The 19,939-nt window shown below is 41.7% G+C and overlaps 1 protein-coding gene across 1 annotated transcript in view; it reads left to right on the forward strand.

Moving 5' to 3' along the window:
• The window catches only part of cxxc4 (CXXC finger 4), a 52,341-nt gene extending 39,180 nt beyond the window's left edge, over window positions 1-13,161 (forward strand). Inside the window, exon 2 of the mRNA XM_040146739.1 lies at window positions 12,889-13,161. Within this exon, the coding sequence (XP_040002673.1) occupies window positions 12,889-13,161 (273 nt within the window). The remainder of the gene's footprint in view (window positions 1-12,888) is intronic.
• The last annotated feature ends 6,778 nt before the right edge of the window (window positions 13,162-19,939 follow it).

Genomic DNA, 19,939 nt, shown 5'->3' on the forward strand with positions numbered 1-19,939 from the left:
GTAACGTTTGCAAAAAAACTATAGTGCCCAGCCGTTTTACAAAATTACTTAACCCTTTTTAAAAAATGAAACAATATATAGTCATAAAGTGCTTTAAAGATTTATATCTACAGTAGGACCACTGGGGGCTTGGGACAGAGGGCTACAGACAATGTAGGAAGTTGGAAGTCTAGCACATTGTCGGTTTTGATCCTTTCATGGGATTTGCTGACAGTTACAAATATATAGAATAACAGCAGCCTTAACCTTAAAATGTAACTCTTCTTTTACAGTAATGCATTATACACATCATTACTACACTCCGGCTTATCTTCTCCTGTGACTGTAGTAAGAAATGAGCCAGAGAACTAGAGCCAGGCTCAAACCCATTAATGTTACAACCATAAATAATGACTGCTGATGAGTTACAGTTGCCCATTAGAACACATTTTTTGTCCTTTACACTGTGGTACAGTGTTGAAGCAATAACAAATCTTGCAAAATGTTGAAGTATGCCTCACAAATTGGACGAAGTGATAAATTTTGTACTGTGTAGGTAAAGAGTACTGATGAGTACTGATGTTACACTTTTTGACTTATATCCAGAAGCAAATGGGAGCAGAAATTACAGACTTCCAATGGCAGACAACCACTTTTACTATTGTTTGGGGCAGACTGAGCATTTTGGCAGGGAGAGGAACCGTCATTTTAAGCAACCACTGCCTTCCCACTTTCTGCTGGGTGGGGGAAGGGGGTACAAATCTTGTTTTGATGCCGGCGCTGTCAGGGGACTCGCCAGAGAGGATAGTAAACACTGCCTTTGCAGAACATTTAAAATCAATCCTTCAGCCACAGGCCTCGAAACCCCCCTCGCTCCTCTCTCTCTCTTTCCCTGAGCCTTTATTCCTCTTTTTCTCTCTATCCTCTCTGTAATGTGTCTGCTGCTCTCTGAGAATAGAGGCAGCACTTAAAAGCCGGGCATAGGGGCTGGGTTTTGTGACAACAGCTCTGGCTTTTATTACCACGCTGAGATGTGACCGGCACCCACCACCACCTCCACCACCACCAACCCCAACAAGCACACATAAAGACTTTCACACACACACACACACACCCACACACGTGCACAGCCTCGCACGCATACACTCACATCACTCTGATGAGCAAATAATCATGCCATTAGCCTGTGTGCGTTCAAGGCAGTGGCTCATTTGCCAGCATCCAAGCAGTTACCTTTGCTCATGATTGGCCAGAAGATTAGCTGAAAATCATTTTGTTTTCAGCATTATTGCTTGATTAAGTCACCATTTGCCAAGCAATAGAAACAGTCAGACGCTTCTATCAGACAACCACTGATAGTGGAGTGGAATACTGATGAATATATAGTTACGTAATGATATACTAACTTTTATTTTATTTCCATATGTTGAAATGCCAACAAGCCCAAACTTCTCACTTCTCTTCAACATCTCACCTGTGGCGTTGTCTCTGTGTGCGCCATTAGATGGCTGATCCGCGCTGAGGTGTCGAGCGGCTGGTGGAGAGCATGTGAAATCTGACCCCAGACAGGGTAATGTGAACCCTGGTCCACGCAGACAGCACTCTCACTCTGTGCCTGCCACACTGAGGATTGTGTGTTTCACCCACCGCCTCCTCCATGGAGCGTTTGATTCAATTTTTTTTGGGCAGGTGGGGCGACAGGAAGCGTACAGCTTTATTTCACTGCACCACCATACAGCTCCACATTCTTCTATTTAACTTTTGCTTCATTTGATACTTGTGTTTTTTACCCCTGTGGATTAAAACCAATAAACTAATTAGGAAGTGTCAACCAGGCATGTTTGCAAAACAGTGGCTGGCAGGTAGCGGTACGCAGCGCCTCAATAACATAGCAACAACAACCATGTTATCCTCCAGGGATGCAGTCATCTTCAAGGCCAATCAGGGACAAATGCTGTATGTCATTTTGTGACCTGTGATTTAAAAATTCCTCTTTTGGGCCAATTGGTGTAATTTCAAAAATGGTAGAGTGTAGTGATGAGATGTACATTATCATTTTTCAAAGTTCTGTCAAATTGACGGGGCATCTGGCGATTCAGTGGTTAAGACATAGACCTTATAACTGCAACATCAGTGGTGCAACACTACACTGTGAGCAGTCCAATAAAGACAACACATTAAAAGTTATGCTTAAAATAAACCCATATGGACATGTGATAGAGAAATGGTGTGATGAAAGAAAAAATGAATAAATAGGAGACCAATCTTCTTGATTTCAGTTAGGTGGACAAGAGATGGGAGATGCATAATGTCAAATACTATTGTTTGTACTTTATCTGCAGAAGTAAAACTACTGGAGTAAATCATAAATTAGGAATGCCAACCAACCACCTTTAGAATAAGAATAATCATAACTTTGAAGCTAAGGCGAGCATGTATTTATGTATGCCGGAAATGGCCTTACCCTCTTTATCCGTGGAAATCAAAATGGTCTTTCCGCTATTGACTGAGTGAGTAGTGAGGTTTCTACACTGCTGCACATTACTTCAGATAGGGGCTGCTGTTGGTGGGGGTGGGGTTAGGGAGGGATTTCTGGTACAAACAGCCATCAGAGATGGGGGTGTTTCATGCGAGTAAAAGAAGCTGCGGCAAGGACCAGCTTTCATACTTCTCGAGGAAGGCTTACATAGCAAGGCCGCCAAAGACCCAGCACAGTAAAGATGGACACATTTTACCCTCCACACTGAACTGAAAAAAAGCTTTGGACACCAATAGACCCGCATAGGTGGGAAATTTCTATTTGACTGACAAAGAACTATAGGAAATGTTGCTGAGGACTGAGAGTGCAAATTTCTTTACTTTCATTTTCAAATATGATATTGAAATATGAAGAGAGAAAAATACAAATAGTCTAGCACTTAAAATTCTTCTTTAAAAAAAACCCTGCCGTTACTTCTTTATATAGAGAAAAGGGTAAAAAAGTGAGGAACTGTGATATAGTCTGGGATAGTTGAAAAGCATGTGAGTGATAAAATCCTTGAACAACATGTTTACGACTACTTTACTTCCTATAGATGTAACCATATCGGTGGAGTTTAAACTCACCTTTGACAACTCACTGGGTATAATCCTGATCGTTTAAGTCATTGCCTTGGCTCTTGGCAAAGCATTGGACTAAAAATGAATTTTGTTAGATCTTCTATATGTGGTTAGCATGAACGGATCCTAAAAATTTTTTTTGCCCATCAGACATGATTGCAATAATTAGAAACTTAAATTCCGAACTCATAAATGTGACTATGACAATTTATGTTATTTCTTTTTGGGTGTGAAATGAAACAGGTTTATGGTACAAAATTGTAATGTAATGTAGAATACTAGCAGATACCTTTGCAGTATTATTTCCAGTCCAAAAAAAAGTGGTCTGAGCATAGTCAGATAAGCAGACCTCCTTTTTTAAATTGTGCATTGGATATATATTACAACATTGTTTTGGTTTGCAGGTAAAAAGAAAGCCGGGGATCTAAGTTAATCATGCAGCAGAAACCAGTTGTGAACACAACACTGACATATCATCACCTTTTAAGTTGTTATGGTGAAATTGTTAGCAAACAGTTGCCCATGTACACATCCAGCAGACACAAAGCAACATTCATTTAGTATATAAATGCTCCACTATGTTCACCAGGGCGCTACCTGTGTGTCTATGAGCAGGTAGTGTACAGATTTTTTTCCGAGCTTTACCACTGAAAACAGCTGCCTTCTGCGGCCCGAACATGGCGCTGAGGGTGGTGAGAGTGAACCAAAACAGTAACAGGTCTTTCTACCTGCAAATCATCCAATCCAGGCCCACTGGGATAAATGCACAAACTGGTAAAGATTAGATAAAAATGCAAAGTGAATATTGAGTTGGTTTTCATTTACAGTAGGTGTTTGATACCGACCTTTACTTGAGTCCCATACAGTGGAGTATTTTCTATATTTAAACTGCTTAACAATGTTCTGCACAAAGCTTTTCACATTGTCTTTACATTACAGCTCACATTGTCTGCCTCTAATCTAAGACACTGAATTTCCACATGCACTTGAAACTTTACAATTGATCTGACAGAAAATATTTTATATCCGCGAATTAACAAACTGCTAACACATCAAATATAAACTCAAATACTGTATGAGGTCACAAGGCTGTACAAAGCTGCTGGTTGGTCCAACCTGAACAAGCGGAAAGTTATTTAAAGCAACTTGCAAATACTAGGCAATCAACACGCAGCTGGACATTTATTGTTCTCCAGTTTTTATTGGACCATAAGAAGACATGGCTGTAGCGGGGCAAATGTGCAAATGCGCCGGGTTTAACAGATGCGCAGTGCACACAGGCGTCGATCTGTGAGCTGTTCCATCTTTTAAAAATGGTTTGCAGAGCCAGATTGCACAGCCAAAATCTCTCCCATGTTATTCAAAGCAACAGGCTCCTTCTTCATCCTGTCAACAGGTGTTGTTTCAGCGGACAGGCTGTCCAGGGATGTTGTGGGAATATATAAGGCCTCACAACTCCTACTGCCTGGTTTAACTCATAATAAATGAGGAAGCATGTCCACGAAAACGCATATTTGCACTGTTTTGGGCTTTGCTTTGTGAGGGTTTCCCAGATGCCACAGTGGCTATCAGTGGTATTCATGTCACCATTAGAACAAAGGCTACATAAGAAATACAAAAAGATCTGATTCCATGAGAGTTTAATTGGTATTTCAAACAATCAGAAACAAAGTTTCCTTCTCTGCCCATGACATCTACATTTTACTGTGTTCTATTCGGTCACCCAAAAGAAAAAAGCAGCCTCCAGCTGCTTTGTAAAAGACTTATGTACAAAACAGCTTTTATTAGGAAACTTATCTTCCAGCATTCAGTAAAACTTATTTCAGAGGTCCTAATAAGGTTGCAATTTGTATGGGCAAAAAATAGAAGAGCCAGGTCAAGTAAATTTTATTATAGTTTTGTCAGAATGATTGCCTGAGGGCAATATGCCAATTCAATCTTCATGTGCAGCCATCCCAAACAAAAATGGATTAAAAGTGTATTGTAAAGGCAATATCTTACCTGTAAGATATGAAACAGCAAAAACTCCCTGCTTCTTGAAAAGACCCGCCTTTATGCAATTCAGATGTCTCACTTATCTAATTTGATGTCCATAACACTGCAACACATCAGGAAGAGACTTTCGCCGCACAAGATATAACAGATCTGAAGGTCAGATTCTAGTTATTCTCTTTATCTTATGAACAAGGTTTTGTTTAACAGCCCACAAACATGCAGGGATAGGGCCCCTCTTGAATTAATAGACTGACATTTTGGGAAGTGTTCACTTATTCACTTTCTTGCCAAGAGTTAGACATTTCTCAAGGCTATGCATAACGCATAGCCTTGAGAAATGCATATGTTTCCCGTGTTCAGTATGTTATGTAGAGTGTTACCATGCTAACATTTGGCATTTATAAAAAAAAGCCAAAGCTAAGGCTGGTGGGAATGTCATGCGTTTTGTAGGTATTTTTATAACTATCAGACGCGAGTAGTAGGTATTGGACTAATTGAAAATTTGAAATTGTACTATAACCTATGTGATGCAGCATTAAAATACACCGTAAGAGTGAGACTGTCCTCCCCTAAAAAGTAACCCTAGTAGCCGAAGTCATTATGAGGGAAGCAAAGGAGGAAGTCAGGTGACGTAGTATAAAGAGCGTCAAAGTCGGTGTAGAGAGGAGGTTGAAGTCAAAATAGTCAAATAGTCCTGTGTTTTGTCAAATGAGAAAAAACGCAGGAGATTGACAAAGGAGACAGGTGTTTGTTTCCTGTTTCAAACCAATATTCAGTTTTGTTTGTTCTAACTATTCTTTTTACCACAACCTTAACTGTGTGTTTATTATCGTAACCCTGACGACGAAGGTCCTCTAAACATAAAGAAGTACTTTTTTTAACCCAAACCGAGATCTTGTCCTAAACCTAACCAAGTTGCTCTCTGCGTAAACCCAACTAAACTGCAACCGTCCCATAAGTGGCAAACATAGAGAGGCATTTTACAGTAGGGTTCGCAGTGCATTAACCCCTCGGTACAAAGATGAACGCAAGAAAACATAGGCACTGGTCTACAGAGATGTGGAAAGAAGGGTTATGGTCAGATGAGTCATCCTTCACCATATTCTCGACAAGCGGGTGAGTGCATGCGTGGCGTACACCAAGAGAACGGTACTCTCCACCACCATCATCAAAACACCTGACGAGGGAATATCTTTTGGAAGAATGATGTTAATTCCTCCCGTAGTTTTCCAGAGACTTGTAGAATCTATGCCGAGGCACACTGCAGCTGTTCAGGCCGCTCATGGTGGCCCAGCACCTCAAGGAGACACTTTATGTTGGTTTTTCCTTTAATTTGTCACCCGCCTGTATATACGTGCACCGCTGGCAGTTGTGAAAGTGTTTTGTTTGTGTGCGTGTTCCCGAACGGGTAAAACCAGTCATTTGAAATGCCTCCACAGACTGAGATATTGTGGCCACGGTACGCCGGGGCTGACTCTTAAGCTAATTTCATTGTCAACACCTGTTTGTGCTGAAATCCTCACAGAGACAATGGATACGCAACCGAAATGCCATCTTCAAAAACCTCCATGAAATATGGAATTCTTTTTCGCTCTTTTTTCTAAGAGGAAGGCTTTCTTCATGCATGGCTTCCGTTTGCTGCACAGTGAAGAATGTTGTTACCAGGCAACAGGCATAACAATGACACAGGTGCTCTCTCTCTCTCTCTCTCTCTCTCTCTCTCTCTCTCTCTCTCTCTCATCCTGTGTTCGTGGGCTTTGCATCCTCTCCTCAATAATGTTAAATATCTCTTCTTCTGAGTTCAGCATGAATTTGTTACGCTTACCAAGAAGCTGCACCTTGACTACTCAGACCATCCCGATCTGGTCTCTCTTTTTTTTTTCTTTTTTTTTTTCGTTTAGCTATGGGCTTGTGTGTTTTGATTTTTCTTTTACTTTTAACAGCTTTTTCATGTAGTAGAAAAAAATAAGATGCCCATATGTGCACTGCAAATATCTCCATCTTACAAAGCATTTTTGTCTGTTTTTAAACGCTCTAAATCTTGGAGGGTTTTTTAGGTGAAAGTCAAAAGTGAAAAATTTGCCAGTGATGTAAGATTTCAACTCATTTACAACTCACAGAAGATTGCTTTAAAATCTGTGCCAGAACCTGTGTTGACAGTAGAAACACAAGGCCAATTACTGCACCAAAAAGTGATGAAAATGACAGTTTATTTGAGAAAAATCTTGAAACCAGCTGATTTGTATTGGATACAGGTTGAAATTAAGTAACTACACTTATAGATTTTTTCAATTGTCTAAAAAAACAGGACTTTTATTTTACAAAAATGAACTGATAAGGTGATTGCTTACAGTGTTAGGAGGAAAAGTGGATAATCAACAAGTTCTACAGCCCGGAAACCCAGCAGCCTATCATATTTCTGAAAACAGAATTTCAAAGTTACTTTCAAAAGCCTGGAGTAATCCTGGCTCACATTTTTCTAAATACCAAATCACAAACAAAGAGGCAGGAGAAGAAGAAAAGCAAGGGCAGAACCAGCACGGTGTTAACACCAGCCTTAGCCCAGCCTGATATCCTCCATGTCTGTCTCCTTTCTTGCTTTTCAGAGATGGCAGAGGCTTTGAGCTTCGTTAAATTGTCCCTCCTACCCCTCCCCCACCTCTCCCTCCCTGTCTCCTTTCTCTCTTTCCCTCTCTCTCCTCTTCCTGTCTCTCTCCCTTTCTCCCTCACTCTGTTCTCGGCATCCCTCCTCCCTCTCCTTCTCCGCCCCCACCACCTCAGCCGGCAGTCTTTCGCCCTTAATCAGAAGGCTGCGGCTCCCCCTCGTTCCTCTGTCTCCTCCCTCCATCCTCCTCATCACCCCATCTGCCCCATCCCCCCTCCTTCTATCCTTTCACCACCAGCCGCCTCTTCCCTCCCAGCACTCTCTCTCTCTCTTTTCTCTCTCTTTACATTTTTCCTCTCTCCTCCCACCTCCACCCCGCACACACACCTCCTTCTACACCCCTGCAGTTAGCGTCTTCCAAAGGCCGCTTCTGTTCATCACTCACCCATGCACTTAGCAACAAAAGACGTGTGGTAATTTCCCTACGTGTGCGGCAGACCGCCGGCCCGGTCACACCCTGAGGGGGTGGGGGGGTGAGGGTTTCGCCAGGGCTGTTTGCCTCGCAGCAGCTCGCTGCTGACCTCTATAACACGCATGATCGACTTGGGGGAGAGTGGTGGGCTGCGGCTGTGTGACTGGCAGGCTGGGGAGATGATGGCGGTGGGGCAGAGGTGGGTGAAAGTACTGTCAGAGTGGTGGTAGTGATGGTGTGTGTGTCTGAGGGTGTTCGGGTGTGTGTAGGGGTGGGGGGGGGTGCTGATAGCTGTCACTGGCCCTGGCCATCACTGTGTGTTTGTTAAAATGACTTCCTCATGCTGCATTGTCACCAGCTCCCTGCTGCACCTGCTCTCCTCCTCCCGAACATCCACAGCTTCATACTCTCTCTCTGTCTCGCTATCAACCACAGTGCTCCCTTTTACTTTCTACAAACACGGCTTTGCAAATCACCGTAAATTCTCTAAGTTCAGACACGGACACAGCTGCACATTTGAAGGACCGGTTACAGTGCAGCAGGAAAGCAGCACCAAAAATCAAAATAAGAGAAAGGATTCGTGAGCAAAGCCAAAGAGGTGAAACACACAGGTGAGCTTGCAAACACTTTGACACATGCCAAAACACCGCACGAGCAAACACACACACATATGAAGCGTGCATGTGTGAGTCAACAGCCACACAGGGGAAAGGCGTATTACTGGAATTTTCAGAGTGCAAAGTCCTTTTCCCAGCAATGAAAGAGTGAGGGAGTGTGTGTATGGGGGTGATGGAAGGTGTATGGTGCGGGTGCGAGGACACCTCCATCCAATCTGATCAATGGCGATATTAATCTGAGCACAAGTCAGCCCCGCCGCCCCGGCATTTGATTAAAACAGGGAAGAAATATGACGTAACCAATAAATCTGTTTGTCAAAATGGCATGTGGCTCAAGAGAAAAGAAATACTGGCACAGATACGGTGTCAAGGAGGAGAGGAGAGAAGGGGAGAGGAGAGGAGGTTGAGTGACAGGGAGAGATGGAGAGAATGCAGAGGGGGGTTGGGTGGCCGATGACTGACCTCCTCAGCATTTCCGCAGCACGAGTGACGCACTCAACAAAATATTCACCTGCTTACCTCCTACTGAACTTCTGCTGAACTACGTCCCCCTTCCCTCCGAAGCTCTCTTACTTTCTCTCTTTCTTTCTCCCTCTGCTTCTATCTCTCACCTTCTATCTCTCACCCTCTCCCAGCAGCACCCATGGATAACAGAATAATCCTCCTGTCCTGTACTGGGAGCCCGGATGTGCGTGCGTGTCTCCGTTGCGGAGTTCGGGGCCTCTGCAGCTCACTGCTGGAAGTAACTCCAGAGAACAAGAGTTGGCTGAAATGTGCATACTGCAAACAAACAAACAAACATGTGCGTAAACACGCAGACCTGCCAACGCTATTAAGAACATTTCATGCATCAACACATGGATACACTATTGTATTCGGACAACAAAAAGTTCCTTTTGATGTTGTCCTACCCGTTGCAGACTTGGAAGCAAAACATCACAGTCCATCCTAGAAAGACTGTCTTCAAGTGCTATGTTTACTTTTACTCAGCAAAGACCTGTAATTGCCGCGTGAATGGCTCTTGTCTCCAGGAGGAAAAGGCAGACGTGTCATGATGTTGTTAAACGTGTCGCAAAACCTCAACCAATGGACCAGGGAGGATAAATGGGTCAACAAAGCATGTGACTTTGATACAAAAGACTGTTGTTTGTTTCCTGTTTAAAATTGACAGCGTTTTTTTTTTAACCACGACTAATTATTTTTCCCAACCAAGTCTTAGTTGTGGCAAAACCTCACCACACTTTAACCGTTGATCAGAAAAGGGTCAAATTAATCATTTTTTAACGGTAATATGCATGTGTTTTTTTTTAAGTATAAACAAAATTCACTAGGCCCTTTCGCAGAAGACAATTTGGCATTTCACAATAGGAAAAGCACCATTTTAAATAATAAAATAAATGATGGCTGAATTCAATTGAGCTGCTTCAGTTTCAGGGTCCTGGTATTGTACATGTATTGTACCTGGCTCACTGTCACACTGTCATGGCTGACTGGGACACTTGAATAGAACAGAGCCATCATTAATATCAGTAATACTTGTACTTTTCCTACTACAACAAGTTAAAATGTCTGCTGGGGGAAAAGTTCTGTGACAGTTGAATGGCATGACCTACACTACAAATATCCGCACATAGGTTTACATGTGAAAGCTCAAAGAAATGGCAACGCACATATTAGATATACAGAGAAATGCCGCCTGTGAGGAGGTTAAAGATTTAAACATTTGTCTCTACCCAGAGGTATAGCTTGCTTGCCATCTGTGTATTTAAGTTAATGACTTTATTTGATATTTCACTGTATAGTGTGTATAAATGTAATGTTTTCTTTTTTCAAGGTAATAGTATTCATATTTGAACATATTGTATTTACCTTTTTCTACTTATATATTTTCACATTATCAACTACAGTAAATCCGTATTGTATGTCCCCATGATTGTTGTGCAATGAAGGTATATACAGTATTTGTCTCTGGAGGCTAGAAAAAAAAAAAGGCGTGTGAGTGGAGGGAGGTTAGTCCATTCATTGAATTCTTCCCTTCCCACTTTTGATGCACCTTAGCCCAGGGGTCAGATTAAACTGCCACACCCTTCCTGCTCCTTATGCAGAAACTTTGGATTTAGTGAGATTTATTAAATCCGATCCCCTACAAAGTCCCATGAAACCTTTCCATTTTTCCTTCTGTTGCTCTCATTTATCATCGCACTGATATACTGGTACAGCGTGCAATATTTGCATTAATAAAAGTAACCTTTGTGCTGTATCTCGTGCTTTATCCAAGCCTATAGACATAAAAGCGAAGATGCTATTTTCTTCTTTATAACTGTGTGTTACAAGGAATTGCAGTCATGACATGATTCATTTAGACAATGAAACAAAAGAAGACGGCAGATTCGCCATAAGATTACCTCGCAGAGGTAGCAAAATGAATGAGTGCGAGAAAAGCATCTGTGATGGTGAACTTGGTCCAACTGAGACTGCTGTCTGCAAGAAATCTGCAATTACATCCTCTTTAGTCATTGGAGGACTGAACAACTCTGATGTATTTTTACAAATCAGAAAGTGTTAAGAAAAGGGTCACTCCCTGTTTGCACATTATTAAGCACATATCATGTTTTGCTTCAAATATAAAAACAAGATAATGATTTTCCATTATGCTCAAAACATTATAATCTTAGTTTCTTGAAATTTGTATTGTCGAATATCTGCTGGTCTATTAAATGCAATTACACGACATCACTGAACAACTGCTTTTACAATTGCCGGGTAAGAGAAAGAGTAATGGCAATCAATTTGGGGAAAGTTATTTGGAAACTGTAACTAATTACTTGTTACACATTACTCATTGAAAAGTAGTTACATTACTATACTAATTACTCAGCAGCAAAAGTAATGTGTTAGATCACTTGTTATTTTACTTTCGGTATTCAGCCCAGCTCTGCCAAAGTGCCTTTAAAAAACTCCACATCCTCCACACCCACACATTGCATCTTCCGTATTTAACGTGTCCAGAAATAGAAAACCAGACAGTACAAAAATTGGACGGATTCAAGGGGCTAGTACACTCCACCAGAACTCCAAGTCAGCCTGTCACCATAGTTAAACAAAATCGTGCCTCAAAGACAGTGTGAAAAACTGGCTGTCTCTGAGTGTAGACATTTGATTTCCGATATGGTCGCACAGCCCATTGTAAGAATTAGTTCTGAGCGTTTAACCCGGCCCTTACTGGCCATCCAGAAGCTACTGTTTAGCCTCTGTGACTTCACACATACTGCAGCTCCGTAAAATCCCGACCTCAGCCAAACGGTTCACACACCCTACCACTCTATATAAAACAAGGTGACTCCTGAATAAAGGTGTGCCCATGGCTAATGTTAGCATGCCAGCTTAGAACGTACAAAATGCGAATAAGATGACTTTGGAACTGCCAGAAGTCACAATTCTGCCAAACTAATTTGTCTTAGAGCAGTCTGTCAAATGAACACGGAGGGACCAAACTGATATTAACCCACCATCGAGACAGCAAACAAGTCAGCGCCCAAATGTTAAAGTAAAGGAGCATTAGCAGGATTACCAGTAACTGTAATTTAATGACTGGATTTCCAATTGTAATCCCTTATACTACTCGCCATTGAAAAAAGTAATCACATTACTGTAAGACATCATTGCCCAACACTGTCATTCATATGCTATTTTTTTTTTTGTTTTTTTGTTTTTGGTGTAATATATTGAGCACTTTTGGGCCTGAAGGTAAGAGAAAATATGTTGTTGTGTAGGTGAGGCTTTTAATTAAGTTGAGGAGGAGATGACTCACATGTAATCCACTTTTAAATGTCACTCCTTAAATTCTGGCTTCCTGCTGGTCACCGTGGACACCGTCTGGACAGATTTATGTCGTAAGAAGCAAACTTGTTTATATGCTTATTTTTCATTTGTGTTAATCCTAATGAATGCTGTAAAGCATATAATTAAAATATGTAAATAAAATGACATTTAAAAGACTTGACAACTTCAATAAAACAAGTTGTCCTGTGAAGACCTTCATGTTATTTGGCTGCTCTTATTTAGACACGGTCACTATCGTTCTGAGAGGCCAGATAAAGCTTTGTTTGCCTTCTGACTAGACATGGATCCCTACCGTCCGTGTGCAACTCTGCCATGAGCTGTGCCCATCCCCGGATGGGTCTCAAAACGAGAGGGGCGCAAAGCGAAGAAGAGGAGGGATGAAGGGATTAAGAAGGACGGAGAGGGATGACCGAGAGGAGGAAGAGATGAAGAGGGAGGCCACACACGAGGAGGATGGTGGAGGAGAGCAGACCGGGATGTCACGTGACCCCTACTTCAACTCACTTCAGGGGGAGTCAGGCAGACAAAAGGACCTGTCAGCATGCACCTAAAAAGAGCGTACTTGCACACACACAACAACACAACACTGTAGCCAGATAAACTTGAGTGGCAGAGGCTACAGATGAGGGAATGGATTTTTTTTAGGTCAAGCTCAACCTTCAAACATCAAGATGCCTGGTATGAATAACCCATCTACCGAGAGAGATATCTGGCCAGCAGAGAAGGGGGCGGTCAGTTCTTGACATCTACCTTCATCAATATCGCACCGTCGTGTGGTCAGGAGAGGAAGGGGGGAAGGAAAAGGAAAAACTCTCACAGTGTTAACAAAATACTGAATTATACAACTGAAAACATGGCTGAGGTGAAACTAGAATCTGAAGGTTATGATCCAGAAGTAAAAAAAAAAAAAAAAAAACGATTCAAAATCACATTGGCATTTGTAAAAACTCAAATTACAGAAAATCCAGCCATTCAACATAACTCTACTCATCAATATGTTGTGAGTTTCACTCCGTATTGGTGGGGGGTTTTATCAGTCTTTAAAAAACTTCACTTTCCACAAGCCCAAGATAGTTGTGGGTTCCACAGCCCGAGCTTGACAGACTGAGGCTAATCAAGTGATGAGGTGTGAGAACGGACAGAAGTTCTAAGACTGCAAAGATTACAACTATAAAGGTCGAAAGATGACATTAGAAGATAGCATGGGTGGATATGATGCATAATGTAGAAAGATTATGATGCTGTAAGATTTGTGTGCTGCTGCAAGGGAAAATTTTCACGGCCGCTGTAGTTTTTTGAATGCTAATAAATTAATCATCATTTAACAAATTCTAATGGCATATCGGCACTGAACTTTGGCATTGGACATACAGTAAATCACTAAGTATGGAGTGGTCCAATATGAATGCAGTTCCTAAGGGTACTGGGCTGTGTGAGTGCATAGAGAGACAGAAGCTGTTGGAACAGTGGATGGTCCAGGTGTGACATCTGCACGTTGGCTCTCTATGTGCTTTTACAGTTGTTCGGTGGTGTGTTTATTATCTTTATGATCTGTCTCTTAGCATGCAGTGTCAGTTCCATTGCAGTGATGGGTGAGGAGGGGAGAGCCATATCTGGGCCCTCTTGCTAATTGAGCACAGCAGTGGACCCCAAGGTCTGCCTTGCTGACGCTTTCTTAATCCATGGCTGTTTAACGCTGGCTGTGCTTGAGTAATTAAGCAGATAATCTTCAATTAAACCAACCTCGACCCCGCAACCCCCAACCCCCATCCTGAGACAGATGGGCCTTGGAGCACACAGCTCCTCTTCCCCAAGATAAATGGTCCACTCCCCTGCCATGCAGCCCGCGTGCTGCCATGCTTTATGGCAAGTGTGTGTGCCATTATCATTCTTCACCACTGGACTTCGATATTGCCACGCTGACACGTTTGGCCTTGCTTGGTGTGCACCCATTTACTTTGTTTACAGTATGTTTTCAAGATTGTGTTTATGTTTAAATACATATCGATCATAATTTTCAAAATGCTTTTGATGTATGTATTAGGTCACATTTTTGAGGGCTGCAAATTATGGTGAATTTATATTAAAGCTTCACTGAATAAAATGAATAATAAAAATGAATTCTACCATACTTTAAATATATTGGTTGGATAAGGTATTTAAGTATTTGTAAGTTGCTAAATCAGTCAGACATATGACAAAACATTAAAAAAAATTGATTAGAATCCATATTTAATATCTGATCATCATTGTTGTGCTTACAACTTCAGCAGACTTTATATTAAGTGGGGGCCATATTCTAAAGCCATATCAAGAAGAGTTTCATGGGGCTTGACCCTCATTCAAAAAAAAAAAAAAAACAATTATATGATGCTAATTAAAAAGGTCTAATAAATGCATGCAATTAATTAAAAGCCAGGATGAGAAAAAACAGTTAGGGCACAAATTTTGCTGTGTTGTTGGTCTGTGCCTTACTGTAGGGATATTACAGTGCGTATTTTTGTTCCAGCACTGATTTCACATGGAAATGATCTCATCATTTGCCTACTGTTCAAATCCTTTGAATCTGTCTGCGGTTTATGCCTTGTAAACAGGAAATCCCATTTTTAGCAGAGGTACTGAGAAATACAAATGTAGGAATTAAAGGTTAATGCTTGCATTATTTTATACAGCTGGGCTCTGTGTTATTCAGCAAATTTTTTTTCAAACAGGACTAAATAGTGTATTTATTGGGGACTATTTTCACCCGTGGAGTAATACACATTTGGTATGCTAGAGAGTATTCAAAGCAGGAGGACCGTGTATGACGGAAAGACTCAAAAAAAACTAGAGAGTCCATTTTCATCTCTACGAAGGAACGTGTCAGCCAGTGCCACAGTGTTGCTCAATGAGGTGTTTTGGCTTTGTTGACAGATAATACTTGTTGGTAGGAAACCTTCATTGTTGGTTTCAGTCTTTTCATGGAAGGGGTATCCCTTAAGCTTTTGTGGGTTTCTGTGTTTCAGCAATGGAGTAAGAAAAGGAGGCAGCAACTTATGAGAAACCAATGAAACATGTCAGGACGGTACAGTTAAAAGGTGATCACCAACCGTATAAAATTCACCCTTATTCAATGAGCCAAAATAAGACTCAGAATTCCCCGCAACCAAAGCACATGCATTTAAGATACCCTATGGAACCTCGGTGCCATTTGAGCCTCACGCTAACGATCTTCACAAGCTTATCAGTGCTGCTAACACTTGCACATAACCCTCGCCGCCTCTCCCTCTCTCTCACTCCCTCTTTCTCTTACCACTCCTGTTTCCACAGCGATAATTAAGCCATCAATGCGTGCAACCATGCCCATCCTCCGTCTCTAAGGTGAAAATACGGGCCCACATGTCAAGTGGAGCGCAGCCACCCGTGTGTCTCTTTAAAGGGGAAGACACAAGGGACAGGCAAAGAGAGAGAGGCGTGTGTGTGCGTGTTTGTGTGTGTGTGTGTGTGTGGCTGGCTATCACCACAGCAGCTGCAATGGGCTGGTAGACAACACAGTGTGATGCAGGGCGGATGTGTGATACCTGCTGCCACACCGTGCTGGAGATCCACAGAAAGCTGTTTGTGTTCAGCTTGATTTCTTCAGCACTTTTTTATTAAAAAAAGAGGAGTTAAAGGGGTAAAAATACAGCCTGATTGTGCAGGTGTACCGGCACATATAACTAGCTCTTCCTTCCTAATACTCACACAGACACACACACAAACACATACACCTGTCCCAATGTGCTCTTTGCTGCTCTTTCATTAAATTCCACCCACAGATACTCTTGCACTGCTGCATGTAATCAATCGGCGATGTTCAGTGCATCCCAGTAGTTTTACGTTTATTTCCTTGTACCAACAGCCCACCTCATCTATGTCTATTTTAGTTCATGATTTCCTACATCTCCCAGAATGCCTTTTGACATTTCCCAGAGACTGTGGTTGATACTGTTGGATTCAGATGTGTAGTTGTCAATGGACAGCTGAGAAAGTAAGTTATGTCATCTGTGTTTGGCCGGTTATTCCCAATTATAAGACCATGACCAAATCCCAAGTTATACTAAACACAGCTACGGTATGTGGCCATCAGGGTCCACGTGGCGTAAATATTGACATCTGCCGATTTCTGCGTAATTGCAGACCCCCCAAGCCGGGACACATATGTGATTACAGCCACCCAGTGTAGTTTAAACAGAACCGTGTTTAAACAGAACTACGTGCGCATCCACTGTCCATGTTTTTGTTTGCCTTTAGGCATCTCTGTGAAAACTGTACTCAGCCTTGTTTAGAGTTAAATAATGTCAACATGCTCACAATAACAAAGTTAACATGCTGATGTTTAGCAAGTAACACGGTCAACATCTTAGTTTCATGCGTTAGCTAACTGCTGGTTCCGTAAAGTATTTTTCCCCCATTCTATATTCCCATTTCAAATTTTTATTTTAATGATATCCTCTAAGTTACTTAATATAGAAACACAGAAGGGTCCCTGATCATGTCATGATCCTATGGGTTTATGCTATCTATGCCACCAGTTTTAACGACTTCAATTACCTTTCTGAGAAATCATGTTATTTCTGTCAGTTTTGCATGGGGGATGGCTCTAAATACTACATTATACATGAGCCTACTTGACCAGGTAAACATCTGGCTGAGACCTCTTCTTGAGGAGCTACCTGGCCAAGACGGCAGCATAAAAACCTTGTTGCAACAAATACAAACAGACTAAACAGACTAAAACAACTGTGACACGCTACAAAAGACTATAACCTATATCTAGTTGAAGTACATTAAAAGAGTATAGAGAATCCAGTTAAGCTGCATAAACAGGTATGTTTTTCCAAAACTATAATATATAATAATAAAGTAAGAACGATAAATTTAAAAGAACACTGATCAGGGCATTATTTTCCAGATCCTTTAGAATTTACTCAAATTCACCAACAGTAAACAGCTCTGACAATTTCAAGTCTTTCTATACATTTTTCCAGGAGGTAGTAGCAGCATATTTAAAACTCCATCCTAACTCAGGGAACCTACATCTGGGAGATGATCATTAGAATGCAGGCCAAACTGGTTTTGATTTCTACACATCTCCAGACCCTAATCACTAGCTCTAACATTATCGGCACACATGACGCGGTTTTAAGCTCTGTTATTGGACGTTTCTCACCGAAATGCACTTTGGAAGTTGCAGGTAACTTCTTACCTTACATTTTAATTTTTCCTGTCCATCTGGGACGTAGAAGTGCCCCAAATTTGAGTCACTCAATTTAACACTATCTATGAAAAAATGAAAGGGTAGAGCTAAGACTGACAGGAATCTCATCATTTTGTGAGTATTTAGTCATGAGTACTGGACAAATTGAAATTTTGACCTGATGATGGCACTAGATGAAAGGTCCGGGGATCATCAAAGTCAGTAGGATTCACCCTTTGGGGACAATGAACACCTGTTCAAAATTTCACTGTAATACCTATATATATATAGACATTTCAGTCTGGTTAAAGGTTGTGGACTAACTTATTGACAATGACATCCCTGTTTACAAAAATATATCACAAAAAAAAAATTGTCAGAAGATGCATGTGTGACAGTTTCAAGGAAATTCAATGGAGGAGCCTTGAAAGCGCTACAAAACCCAAATATGAATCTTCCATAAAAGATGATCGATAAATTAAGTGATTGCATTGTTTCGATTAACAACGTACATGAAAACATATATTGATTAGTAAAAGTTGAATGCAATAAAAGTACAATTTGGTGGTGTATTCCTACCAATGGGATGCAATCACAGTGTGGCAAAAGTAGTCTTGTTCCAACAGTATTTAGCTTTTGAGGTTGCCTCTTCTTTGACATTCAGCACTGTGTTTGGTTGCTGCCATGTGTCCAGGTTCCTCTTACCTGGTTTTTTCGTGGATTCAGTGAACAGGTGCACAGGTGCAGACGTACAGCTCAGTAAATTAGTAGCAGACCCAGGAACTAGAACTTGGCATGTTACCAGGTTGGTAAACTTCACCCCATCCCAGCTGTGACAGAACATCAGAGGCGACAAAGCCCCACAGCCCTCATCCAGTCAACTACAGGCCAGGCACATGGGGACCATATGAAGACAGACATGACACGGACACTGACCTCAAAAACAGACCAGCGTGTAATGTCTGAACCAGGGGCTCGTTTGTGATAATACAGATACATTTTGTAGTTAAAGCGCAAATTGCTCTCAAAAATGAAGTAGGGATCACTATCTGTCTCTCTCTTTTTCTGGTTTGTCTGTCTTTAAACTGGCTTCATTGTTGTGACTGATCCATGTACATTGGATCTCTGTCAGTGACTATATCTAAATGTGCGGGCTGAGCTTTTTGACCAATTGTGTAACTTTATGTGTTGGTTTTCCCACCAGATTGGCATTAGCGATGATTTCATTTCATGTCTGTATTTCATGATATACAGTATTGTGCACCGAATATTCACTTCTTTTCCGTGGTGGGAATGGAATCTTGACACGGGATTAGATATGGATCTCTTTTGGTGATAATGAAAAAATTATCTTCAAAGCACAGACCTGAATATACAAACCAACAAACCGAGTTATCAAGCAAAAACCTAGACCTAAAAGTATAAACCTCAACTCACAAGCATGTCTTCACAGCTTCATTTATGAAAGGTTCCATAATCACTATCCAGCAGCTCTGCAAATGGCAAATACTGCATGTTTACCTGCACTGATTCTCCTATAGTTCAAACTGAAAAAAAGTTAATTCAGGTCAAAACCAAAGCCACATACAAAGGCTCTCACACCTTGCGCACAGAACACACACACACACACTCACACACACAGTCCGTGGCCGATTGCAACGGTCTATTCTCTCTTGTTTAGAGGCTGGTTGCGTCCCCTCACATTACTGACAGCTCCTATTGGCAGTAGTAGACCTTGCGTAATTAGGAGATTGTACGACTGCCACGTCTTTCAGAAGCCACTTCCCCCCTTATATTTTCCTACACTGCCACAAACCAACCGAGCACCCAACCCCCCCCCACCACCCACTCACACACACACACAGACACAATAACTCCTCTACCTACTGCCCCCTGAATGGCTGCCGTCTGCTCTCCCTGGCGCAGTGCCCCTGGTGCCAGCACGTGCGTGGTGTATCCCTGTGTACCGGTACCTGGGGGAGGTAATTATCGAGATGAGCAGCATGACTGTGGAGGGCCTAGTTTGTTTGAGTATGTGTGCATGTGGAAGGCAGGAATCATGTCAATGTAGTGCATCTGAATCCCGAAACTTAGACATGCCCCATCAGGGG

The sequence above is a fragment of the Xiphias gladius genome, chromosome 15 (assembly GCF_016859285.1).
Source record: "Xiphias gladius isolate SHS-SW01 ecotype Sanya breed wild chromosome 15, ASM1685928v1, whole genome shotgun sequence".
Classification (NCBI taxonomy): domain Eukaryota; kingdom Metazoa; phylum Chordata; class Actinopteri; order Istiophoriformes; family Xiphiidae; genus Xiphias; species Xiphias gladius.